Source organism: Gadus macrocephalus, chromosome 3, assembly GCF_031168955.1.
Source record: "Gadus macrocephalus chromosome 3, ASM3116895v1".
Lineage (NCBI taxonomy): Eukaryota > Metazoa > Chordata > Actinopteri > Gadiformes > Gadidae > Gadus > Gadus macrocephalus.
The window spans coordinates 21,983,450-21,995,857 of record NC_082384.1 but is presented as its reverse complement, the minus strand read 5'-3'; the positions used below and the strand labels follow the sequence as shown (position 1 = coordinate 21,995,857).

The following is a 12,408-nucleotide window of genomic DNA, read 5'->3' as shown; positions in this document are numbered from 1 at the left end:
AAAACACAATATATCAGAGATGTTTGAACATAGAAGTAGTAAGTAAGTCTTATGTATTCACATACATTCTGACAGGCCTTCACTCTCTTGTTGATACTGTAGCCACTATTTAGTTTATATTTAAATAACGAAAAACAAAGGCCATATAATAAATATTCTCATATCAATATTTATATTATATCTGCATTGGCCGACCTTACCACGACAGACCCACTAATACTAAATAGTAAAGATACTTGATGTTATTATCATATTTAGTGAGTTACTGTTCGTACGGATTGCGGTTGCTAATTTACATTAAAAAAATGAATATATATTTTTTTGGGTTGTTCGGGTTGGGAAACTAAATGCAATTCAATTTAGATGCAAAATACGTGATACCAGTAATGTAAAATACATACTATTATGATTAATAAATAATAATAATAACAATGCAAATACTTACTGTGATATAAATTATATATCTTGCTTTTATCTCATCTTATTCCAGTTTGAAAAACACCTGCGTAGACTAGAGTATATAAAGGAGACGGTACGGTGAGTCTGACACTTGTATTGTCCAAGAACGCCCCCATGCGCTGACACAGAGAACCAACTGCACACAAAGGGGGCGGTCGTGGACAAGTTGTTCTCTCTGTAAACACTCTGTACTCTGTACATAATGTTCCTTCTGATACCCTATTCGTTTTTTGTTTTGTTTTTACATTAAAATAATATCACCCATTCGTACCTTTACCCTCATGAAACTTCTTCTAAATATTATGTTAAATATCTTTCGCTAAACCTATTTCTGGTGGTTTTCCACCTGTTTCTCATGGAAAGAGTATTCAAATAAGTCTACTCATAACATTAGCCTTGTTTATTGCTTCAAGAACAGATGAAGCCCATACGTGTAAGATGCTGTTCCGCTATTAAACAGAGAGGGGGCAGCAACTTGTAGAATTCTCGGGAAGAAATAGTCCATTCTAGATTCTGATTGGTCCTCTGATTTATAAAGCCCTAGCCGTCCAGCCAATCAGGTAAGAAAAACACAGATGTACGTGCTAGAAGTTGCTGGGTAGAAAAAACGCTTATAGAACAGAGTTCGGAGCTCCCTTGGACAGCAAGACACGGTCAGTCATTGTTTTTTAAAAAGTTAAATCAAAAGAAATGACATCTAATTGCGGTATTGCATGGCACATCACCAGAACGGTGCACGAAACGATCCATAAGAGATCGACCGAGTGGGACTTAAGATTTAAACCAGAAGGGTTGTTTTGTTTTGCATTTTCTCGACGTGGAAACGCAAAGCCAACCCGAACCCGATAACGACGGGTCACGTTGCATTGTGTGCATCGGGGGGTGTTTGGACACTGTAAACAGTGTTGCATGTAATCCTATTTTTGACGCAGTTGATTGTGTTGACAGTGCAGCAGACGCGGATCCCCCCCACCCCCCGCTGGCTATTGTTTGTCAACACAGTCCGTATGAATGGAGGGGGGAGGGGGAACGGTGTGTGACGCACTATGTTTGGACATGTTTTAAACCTACCGACCGATCGACCTTTTTAATTGTCTTCTTCATGTTCGTCCCTTTCAGGTATCATCCGATATTCCCTGATCGCACAAAGTTGCTCTGCCAAACACATTTTTATTTTTCTAAACATGGCAACTGACTGCGAGGCCTGGCTGAACGCGAACCCCGTCGGTGAGTACTTGTGGTGATGCGTACACCATGTTTAAATGCCCTTACAGCTGAGCATTGCGCTACGGAGCGAGGCTGCTGGCGTCGCCTGATCTGGGCCATGGGGCGGAAGTTTCGTTGTTGTTTTTATCTGGTCTTTTTTTCTTGTGCAGTCATTACAAACGTCAACACCAGTGCTTTCATTCTGGTGCTCAATCAGCTTTTTTATGCTGAGCTGAGCATCATTACATTCCTGTCACTATAAGCTTTTGGGTAGATCAAATATTATCTAGTATCATAATGTTATGTTTGATGAGGGAGAGCACAGATCATGAGCATATATTCGTTCTAAAGCCGGGTTCTCTTTTTTGAAATCCAACAGAGGCTGACGACCTCAGCGACTCCTTTCTGTCTGGGGAAGAGGAGAACGGAGGAGCCGTGCCCTCCAGCAAAAACATCAACGCGGCAAACAACGAGATCAATGGCAACTGGATGGCCTCCAGCAACAGCCTGCACGAAGCCCGCCTGAAGGCCAAGGCCAAGCGGAGGCTGAGGAAGAACTCGTCGCGGGACTCTGGGAGAGGGGACTCTCTGAGCGATGGCGGAGACCCCGGCAAGGGCTCAGGAGTGGGCTCCACCAGCCCCAAGAGCAAGCTGCTGGACAGGAAGTCTCGCCTTGGCAAGGGCCGAGGCCTGCCAAAGAAAGGTGCCGGAATATAGTCTTAAGACATGACCCTTTTTATTTTATTTATAATGGTTTTGTAATAATTTCGTACAGATGAATATTGGTAGATTTACATTTCGGGCACTTTAAGGGCGATTTTTAAGATTGGAAGGGAGCTTTGGTGACACTGGTCGGCTGTGTCAGATAGAGCAGTGCGAGTCAAAGTAGCACGTCTAAAGGAACAACAAGTCACTAGGCACATTAGCATTTGCTTCTGCTTTGAAGCCCGAGCAGGAAGCAACAGGTTTGGTGCGTGAGGTGTCGCTGGGAGGCCGCCCTTGCATGGCTGGCTGGCCATGAGATGTATTCCAGTCTCGAAAATCAGACTTTAGATGCAAATCTAAAGTCTGCTGGCAGACCAGCTCTGGGTTTCACTTACTAAATTCCGACCGACCATGTTGCTGGATGCAGGGGATCTGTAAGTGCCAAATTGACGAAAAACAAACTCGAACAGCGGTAGTATACTGCAAAAAATATCTGTCATTCTTTCAAAACCAACACCTTGTAGACTAGCCACTGTAGAAATACACTTGTCAAAATCCCTTCTGTAAAGCTTCATCTTCATCCACTTGCGCAAATGAGATTGCGTTGGTAGAAACTAAACAGGAAACAAAGCGTTACGCTCCCACTCACAGTGGTTGATTTCCGGCCCAGCCTCTGTGACTTCTACCTCAAGAGGTACTGCCATAACATAGTAAGACGGCTGGAACCGAGATTAGCTGCAAACCAATTAACATGTGAAACAAATAGTGCTGGGATCTTGAACAGCTCGCACCTACTTAAAGGCAATCCTTTGGTGTCTGGCCCACAGGTTGGCTGCAATTATATCACAGTGTGCTTTCCAAGTTGTGGAAGGGATATCTCACCTGTGGAGCTTACGGTTGGAGGCCAAAAGGGCGCTTGGCTTAAAAAATAAGAGATAAAGGTCAACTGAACATTTGCCACCAAAAGAGATGACTGCCTTGTGTTTGTGCCAAATTTGTTTTTGAACCTTTCTCTCTAACTTGATGAAATGTTTACTGATGGGCATTGAGGCCCATCTCTATCTTCACATGAATCCCTTATTTTTAATCGCTCTAGCCCTGACAGTGTCTGTGTGCAACACCTACACACCTACGTTACAGTTCTCTCTCCAGGCAGGGGCGCGGTGGAAAAAATAGTTAGCATGCATGTTACTTGGCTCATTGGGTGTGTTATGTAAACATTACCATCTCGCACAAGCCAGCATTCAGTTCTCAAGTTCTCACGTCTCATTAAAAGTGCATGTGAACATTTGACACAGCATGTCAACTTGTGTGTAGTATGACACATCCTGGTGTTGTTGCATGTATTTTTTACTTCCCCTGACAATGTTGTTGTTGTTGTTGTTGTTGTTGTTGATTGTCTGCAGGTGGGGCGGGAGGAAAGGGGGTATGGGGTCGGTCCGGTGAGGTTTATGAACCGGTTCAGGTGGATTCCAAGGACCCCAACTACGACGGAGCTCAGGTACACCACAGACGACACGCATCTACGTCAGGTGACCTCCAGAGGGAATAGCCTGAAGATAGCAGGACCCCACAGTAGCGCCCCCCCCCCCCCCCCCCCCCCCCCCCAGTAGGACATGCTTGAAAACTTGACTTTCGTTCACTTCAGGAAAACTGTGTGTATGAAACCGTGGTCCCCCCGCTGGAAGAGAGGGACTTTGGGAAGACCGTCACTCCGATAGTGCAGGAATACTTTGAGCACGGAGACACGAATGAAGTGGCGGTAAGTCGTCGTCGTCGTCCCCCCCCCCCACACACACACACACACACACCTGATGCTGTAACTCTGCACCGTCCAGCAGGCGAACTCGCTGCCCCCATTCCTTCTCACCGCCCCCTAGCCCTTGATTAACCATTAGGCGCTCATGTAAACAAAGCTATCAGTTCCGAGGAGAGGTGCTGAGTACACACTGTACGGGCGGCTGTGCTCCAACTCGTTCATGTAGTCTCAATCTAGGAACATGTAATGGTTTATCAAGAGGAATATGCTAATCCACTTGGGTGACAAAGAATGGGAAGAATATACCATTCTTTGGAAAAGAGTATTCAGGACTCCAACACAAAATGCCAAAAAATGCATAGATAATGATTCAAAGTAAATCTTGTATTGCATAATAATATGGTCAAAGAGCAACACTTCCTTTAAAGGGACACTATGTAATATTTTGAGTAATTTATTACCTCAAATCAACATATTCATTCATAAATAAGTCCTCATTGGTGTAAAATTATCTCTGCCAAAAATCTGACTTATCCTCCTGAGCGAAGAATAATTAATATTAATATCAATATGGTTACATAGGACGGGTAAGCTTCATGGAGGCTTCCATTTTCTTCCGGTCTATGAGCTGCCGAGAGGGTCAAAAAGCACTAGGTCGTACAGGAATTGCAAACGCGTTTTCACTCTGAGCCAGCGTGACGGTGGAACAGAGCTTAGTTTAGCGAGACGATTTTACCGGGAAATTTGAACATGCACCGCATTTTTTTGAAAGACCATAGTTATGCCACGCCACAGGAGAAGGAATCATCGTCGCCAAAAAAACGACGATGTGTAAGCATGTATAACATGGTTTTCCATGGCAACGAGATGCGGGGCGCTCCTATGAGCGACTCGTCATTGAAAGGCTACTTTATTACATATTTAATTTACTTTTTCACATTTTTGTCGAGTTTAAATCGTGACAATATTCTTATGACTTATGGATACTGTCAAATGCGTTGGAGGAATTCAAAAGCCATTCTTCATAAAGTTATGGAGGTTTATTCTCTGCTGTGGTCACCACGTATCCAAATCCACCGAGACGCACTTACGCTAGAGCGGACCTTCTGGAGCTTCAACTCGCTTGCGAGACAGTTGATTTATCACCCGAACAACTGGATTTCATACCAACAACTCTGATAAAGAAGACAATACGGAGGAAAAGAAGATCGAGAGGAGGAATTAGGAACAGGATAGGAGACGAGGAAGTAAACTCGTTGCCAGGGCGACTAACTGGCGGCGCGCACAGTCGCAGCGGCCCCTCTTGAGATCTGTGAGATTGAGATTGAATGTTTGAGTGTGAGACGTCCTACGAACGTAGTTTATGACAGGGAAACAATATTAAACATTAGGACATTGAGAGCGAGTAACATCACTGGCATTCGCTGGCATCTGGACATACTACGCAAACACAGGATACTAACGGACACTGTGACACCGTGCCCGCAACTGCCCGGAGGAGGAAGCAGCAGAGACGGGATGGACGTAAACAAACTGAACAGCTTCTTTCAGCTCCTACCCTCCAAGAAACGCTATCGCAGCTTAAGATGCTCCACCACCAGGCTGCGGAACAGCTTCCTACCTCAAGCTGTCAGGATGCTCAATGCACCAGCGTCCCAGATCTTCTCACTGGACTTTATTTATTATTTATTTATTTATTCATCATTGGGACGTTTGTTTGTTTGTTTGTTCTCGTTTTGTTGTTCAATCAACAAAATGACAATAAATTTGATTTGATTTTGATTTGATTCCGTTAGTTACAATGTAAATTGTTGGTACCAAAGGCTATGTCAACTTTTATGTTATCTGACATTTTATGTAATCTGACATTAAATGACCTACTGTTATTTATCATCTGTATAGTTATTTGTCATGTTGGAAAGTCCACAACTGCTGGAGTCAAGTTTGTTGTCTGTAAGAATGCTTGGTCAATAAACCTGATCTGATTTGTCCATCTAATTTGTCCAGTTGTCCACGAACCTCATCATCACTCGAATGACTCGATGAGGTAGCCTAGTAGGTGTCATGTCACAGCTTCTTGGCACATACTGCCCACCGTAGTTTTTGGACAAGCGAGCACTATTAGTTTGAATGCAATATACAATTGTACCACTAGATGGGAGTAATTTTTACACAGTGTCCCTTTAAAAGAACAATGGTAAATGTTGGGCAATGTGCCCGGAATATGGGTACAAAATAATATCCTGTTTTTGATAACTTTATCGAGGTGGTTGTTGACTTGCCTGGGCAAGTCCTGCGTGGATAGGGGCCTGCCCGTAATTCCGACGCCTCATTGTTCCGACGTTTCAATGTTCCGAAATATTTCCCATTAGATCGACATGCCACTATTCCGACGGTTCAATGTTCCGAAAACGAAACCCTTTGGCCGAAGGTCCGTTAGTCGCATTAGGCCGACGGTTCAATATGCCGAATAGGAAAAAGAGTTTTATACCTCGCTCTCTCCTTCTCTCTCTCTCTCTGTCTGTGTGTGTGTGTGTGTGTGTGTGTGTGTGTGTGTGTGTGTGTGTGTGTGTGTGTGTGTGTGTGTGTGTGTGTGTGTGTGTGTGTGTGTGTGTGTGTGTGTGTGTGTGTGTGTGTGTGTGGTGTGTGTGTGTGTGTGTGTGTGTGTGTGTGTATTCGTGCCCGTGTTGAGAATTAGACCCCCGCTCTCTGTCCATGGTGCTGCAACACTGTCGAAATGAAGTGGAGCGTTGTCTTTTTGCCCTCCAAAATTCATCGTGAACGTGATATGCAGGCCTAGGTTGTATTTTGGAGACAGAGAGAAAGTGAGAGGGAGAGGGAGCGAGCGAGGTATACAACTATTTTTCCTATTCGGCATATTGAACCGTCGGCCTAATGCGCCTCCTTTTCGAAAAGTCGGACTAACGGACCTTCGGACCAATGGGTTTCGTTTTCGGAACATTGAACCGTCGGAATAGTGGCATGTCGATCTAATGGGAAATATTTCGGAACATTGAGACGTCGGAACAATGAGGCCTCTTGGATAAACCGGACACATTGAAGTGTACTGTCCCCGCCTGATAATAAAACAAAAGGACTCCGTGACGGTATTGATGTCTATGGCCGTCCATCTCCAGGAGCTGCTGGGGGAGCTCAACCTGGGTCCCATGCGGAGCGGGGTGCCCATGTTGGCAGTGTCGCTGGCCCTGGAGGCTAAGGCCAGCCACCGGGAGCTCACCTCCAGGCTGCTGGCGGACCTGTGTGGGCCCGTGCTGACCTGCGGCGACGTGGAGAACGCCTTCGACAAACTGCTGTCCGAGCTGCCGGAGCTGGTGCTGGACACCCCCGGAGCCCCCCAGGTGAGGGGCTTTGTCGTAGCGGGGGGGGGGGGGGGGACGACGACGACGACGACGACGACGACGTATGTTGCCGTTAATGACTAGCATTGTGTTGTTTTTTTATTTAGAGCAACAGCAAATGGGGTTATGGATGGGCTGAAAATGTATTGTCAAATTGGTCGACGATTATTTTCATTTCAAAGAACAGCATAGGGAGAAAGGAGAAAGCATTTTCACAGAAAATAAGTGATGTCTTTACCGAAATCACATTGCCACTCGTCAAACTCAACAGGCCGCGTTTTTGGATAAACGCATTTACTTAGAAAAAGATTTTTCGGTGTCCCAAAGTAGGGCTTGTATGATAAACCTCCATTTCGTCTTTGAACATGGTGCAGAATCAAAGAAAGGTGGTTTTAAACAGCATCTTGGTTGCGCTTGAGTCACGGGCCCATGTGAGCCCACACACCAAGCCTGTGGTTTAGCCCAGAGGAGGGACTGTGTGTGTGTGTGTGTGTGTACGTGTGGCAGAGCTCCCTATGTGTGTATTTCAGCTCTTTCCTTTCAGCCGGCACAGACATGAGATCTCTTGCCATTGTCTGCAAAAACGCCAGCTCAGCGTATGAGGCTGAACGGGGTTACTCAGCCCTACTCTGTCCCCACCCCTTCTTTCACACCATCTCACTTTCTCTCGCTGTTCCGCTGCTCGTGCCCTCATTTCACATACGCAAACACATCTCTCTCTCTCTCTCTCTCTCTCTCTCTCTCTCTCTCTCTCTCTCTCTCTCTCTCTCTCTCTCTCTCTCTCTCTCTCTCTCTCTCTCTCTCTCTCTCTCTCTCTCTCTCTCTCTCTCTCTCTCTCTCTCTCTCTCTCTTTCTTTTATATGCGTGTTTGTGCAGTGCACAGCAGCTGAGTTGCCACCATAGGTCAGAAGAGAAGAAGCTTCCCCCTTGTTTTTTGTAGGATCATGGATAAGGCCAAGCGCAGCCTTTGTCCTGCCGAGAAAAAGCGAATCATGCGCTTTTTTGTTTCCCTACGAAAACAAATCGTGCACCCATGCATGAACGCAACTGTAAACATAAACACATGAACGCGTGATGCTACGGTGCTCCCTCAATTTTCTATCCTGCAGTACACAACTGCTGGCCTTTTGCAAAGGCATGCGTGCACTGGTTTCCATCGCAGTTCATTTAAGACAACCAACAAGAGTTACCTTTCAAGCGATGTTTCACATGAGCCCCCAGATGGGCTCAGGTTTTTTGTGCTTAATGAAACCATGCAATAAAACCCATTGGCTACCTTTGCACATTCCCTTTCTGATTACCTGAAACACAAGCTGCAGGGGTTCTCTTCACACTGCTCAGATGGCTCAGAGATTCATGTGACATGAAGGTTCATGAGAAACCAGAAAAGGCAGAACCGCGTCCTCAAATGGCTCTGCTCGTCAAGTTGTTGCTGGTGGGATTGTGTTTAATTGTTTCTAAAACCTACAGTTTTTGATGTGTTTTGTTTTACAGATGGTTGGCCAGTTTATTGCTCGTGCTGTGAAAGATCAGATTCTGTCCAAGAGTTACATCGAGGGCTATAAAGGCAAAGTCGACTGTGAACATGCAAGGTGTGTTGTCGATGTCTCTGTCTGTGTACGAGTCGTATTCTTTCAGTTGACCTTATCAGATTTTGGTTTTGGGAGGGGACCATGGTAACGGTTAAATTAATGATGGGAGGCCCAGAGTACGCCCTGACGTTCTCAGCCCTGTGCCGCAAGAGATTAGGACTGGGCAATATAAAAGGATAGAATCAAACAGTTCACATTGTATTGATCCATTCTTCTAGATTCAAGATAACGTTAATCAGATTGAAACATGTGTACGGCGATGTAAAGTGTGTCATTTACTTGAGGTAACAAAGGCCGGATTTGGCTTTATACTCTTCTTACTACTTAGTTCAAGTTATGCTTGACATGTGGTCCCTCTATTTGCCACGCTCCAGTGTAGTTTATAAAGGCCGATTTTTAACGAAGAATGAACCTGTATAACTGGTCCCAAGTAGACGAGGGACAAGGGTCATTAACTCACTGAGGTGTCGTCTCCCGTTCTCCAGGGCCGCACTGGACCGTGCCGCGGTGCTGCTGAGGATGAGCATGGGGGGTCTGCGCATAGACAACCTGTGGGGCTCGGGTGGGGGCCAGAGAGCCGTCACAGAACTCGTCAAAGAGGTGAGGTCGTAGGTCAACGTACTCCCTTACAGCACGTGGCAGTCAAGCGGATTTTAAGGCATTAGAAAATCGTTTGTTGTTGTAACAAATGTGGCGTGCCAAGCCAAACGAAAAAAGTGTTTTTGGTAAACAAGTTAATCTATACTAGTTTGTCACCATTAATAATTTAATGGTGTCCTGCATAGGAATACTGGTGTTAACGGTAATGCAACTCGTATAAACTGATAAAGAAAACAGAATCCCAAAGTTGCCTTGGGCCGTAACCATGGGGACCAGCACGTCGCCCCTCCTCCTCGAGTTCTCAGCCACCAAAGGCTTTTTTTTTTTGACGATTTTAGGCCAAAACTCTTCACTTACCCTCGCATATACTTTATGGAGAATCAATCAGGCCTATATTAAGGTATATCTATCCATTTGTTTACTTTACTTAAAGATTGTCCTTGCCATTCATTGTTAGAGAAGTAGCAACAATTTGAAAAAAAGGGTTTTCAATTACCTCCATGAATGTACTGGATGTATGCAAATGACACACTGATATACAATTTAAATGTGGAAGTAGGAGTTATCATTTTCATCCTGGTGGTTCTGTGTTATCAGATGAATCTGCTGCTGAAGGAGTATCTCTTATCTGGGGACGGCAAGGAGGCCGAGAGATGCCTGAGAGAGCTGGAGGTGCCACACTTCCACCATGAGTTTGTCTACGAGGTAAAATACCAAGCGGTGCACAAAGCCATGCACACTTGTAGACGAATGACCTAGATAGATACTAGGTTACACGAAATGAAACCTGCTTGCCATCATGGTGGATGATGAAACCAATTAATATTGCTACTCCGAATTTTAAAAGGCTCTAGTCATGGTCCTGGAGTCCAAAGGAGAGAAGACGTTCAAAATGGTTCTGCTGTTGCTGAAACGTCTTTGGGTGTCCACGGTCATAACAGTGGACCAAATGAGAAGGGTAAGGCGCCACCCAGTGGCCACTTTGTGAATCGCAAAGTTAACTACTGCTGAGACTGGCCATCTGCCTGCCTCCATCTTGTTGTGCAGGATACATTGATTTGACATGAATTTGATCCTCATAGGGTTATGAAAGAGTTTACATGGACATTGCCGAAATCAACATAGACGTGCCCAGGGCGTACTTCATTCTGGAGCTGTTTGTTGACAAGAGTTTCAGTGCAGGTGTCATCGATAAAAACCTAAGGGACATTTGCCCCTGTCGGTAAGTACCCATTACCTGTATTCACTGGTAAAACCATATGAGGGCAGTCTATACATTGCATCAGAATAATTCAATCATCTGCTTGCATCTAGGGTAGGCCAGGGTAAACTCGATTTCTGAAGTATCCAACCGAAAAAAAAATCCCACCCCCTCACTTTAGGTCTGCCTCCAGAGCCACTCCCCCAAAACACGTGACTAGCTCGCTAGCTTTAGCATCAGGTTCGCCTAGCTTGGGGACAACTCCGGTCCTGCCCATCCAATCATTTCATTCAGGCCGAATAAAATGATTGAACCGGCTTATGCAGCCCTGCCACTGATACGGGATTTGCATTTAATTTTTTTGTGAGTGCATTGAGTTTTTGATTGCTGACAATTTAACAAGTGTGACAAAAAATGCTTCTAAAATAAATGACCTATACTAGCTTTAAGGCATATCAACTGAAGATTGTTTTCGTCTGTTTTTCTTCAGGGGCCGTAAGAGATTTGTGAGCGAGGGAGATGGAGGATGCCTGAAGCTTGAGAGCTTTTGAAGAGTTATGTGCCAGATTTCCCCCGCAGATAAAAGCTACCGATCTCTTAAAACATATTTTGTCATAATGGTTGGTTAGAAAAACGTGGACTACTGTTAAGTGTTATTTCTGAAAAATGGAGGTGAGGGTAAAAATAAAAGGCACTTTCTATTGAAGGTGAAGACCTTTTTAAGAACTTTTCCTACACATGTTTTCAATATAATTATATACCTAATATGTAAGCTAACACTTAAAGTGCCACAACGGAGTTCATGTCATTCCATGTCGTTTTGTAAAGCATTGATTTCACTCCCACTCATTTTCTAAAAGCATTGTTTGTACAGAAATTCCTGTTTGTTTAAAGAGCTGTATAGGGTGATTGTGTCTGTGTGTGTGGGGGGGGGCTTATTTCTTTAAAGCAATACCGCCCTCTAATGGCTGCTGCTTCGTTGCAACGCTTGCTTTATCATTTTCCCTCTACTCCTTAAATCCGACAACGCCAGTTTCAAAGCAACAACGTTATAAACGAGCACGGTCTATAGGAAAAAAGGTTAGTTGGGAAGAATCCAAAAAAAAGTGTCCAGAGTGTCTATTTTTATATTTGGGGAATACTGGTGTGTGAGTTGTACCAAGTCAAGCCCGGCTTCTTATTTGTTCAATAAATTGTTCAATAAATTGATAACATAATCAATGTCTTTGACCGTGTCTGTACACCTACAAAAGAGCCAAAGACAAATAACAAGTAAAACAAATAATAATACTTATTCTTTACTCATGTGCAATTGTGCCCCACCATACAGATACAAAAATACAGAAAACGTACAAACGTGACAGATTTATAATAGTGTCTTGCATCAAAATAACAAGCAAAACATGAGTCAATAAAGCAAGCAATCATTAAATAACAACTAGTCTCAAATTAGTGTAAAGACTCGTTTTCCTGTAATAGCTTAGATGCAGGGTCCTTGGTAAGCTTCGTGTAATAAGGTCACTAATT

At 44.3% G+C, this 12,408-nt stretch overlaps 1 protein-coding gene across 1 annotated transcript; it reads left to right on the top strand.

Annotated features, from left to right (window-relative positions):
- Positions 1 to 1,027: 1,027 nt before the first annotated feature.
- pdcd4b (programmed cell death 4b) lies at positions 1,028 to 12,077 on the top strand. Its single transcript, XM_060046500.1, has 12 exons — positions 1,028 to 1,112; positions 1,579 to 1,686; positions 2,045 to 2,368; positions 3,777 to 3,871; positions 4,019 to 4,132; positions 7,267 to 7,488; positions 8,983 to 9,080; positions 9,566 to 9,680; positions 10,278 to 10,385; positions 10,528 to 10,638; positions 10,763 to 10,902; positions 11,372 to 12,077. The coding sequence occupies exons 2-12, from the start codon at positions 1,644 to 1,646 to the stop codon at positions 11,430 to 11,432; spliced, it is 1,431 nt and encodes a 476-aa protein (XP_059902483.1). The 5' UTR covers positions 1,028 to 1,112; positions 1,579 to 1,643; the 3' UTR covers positions 11,433 to 12,077.
- Positions 12,078 to 12,408: the final 331 nt, after the last annotated feature.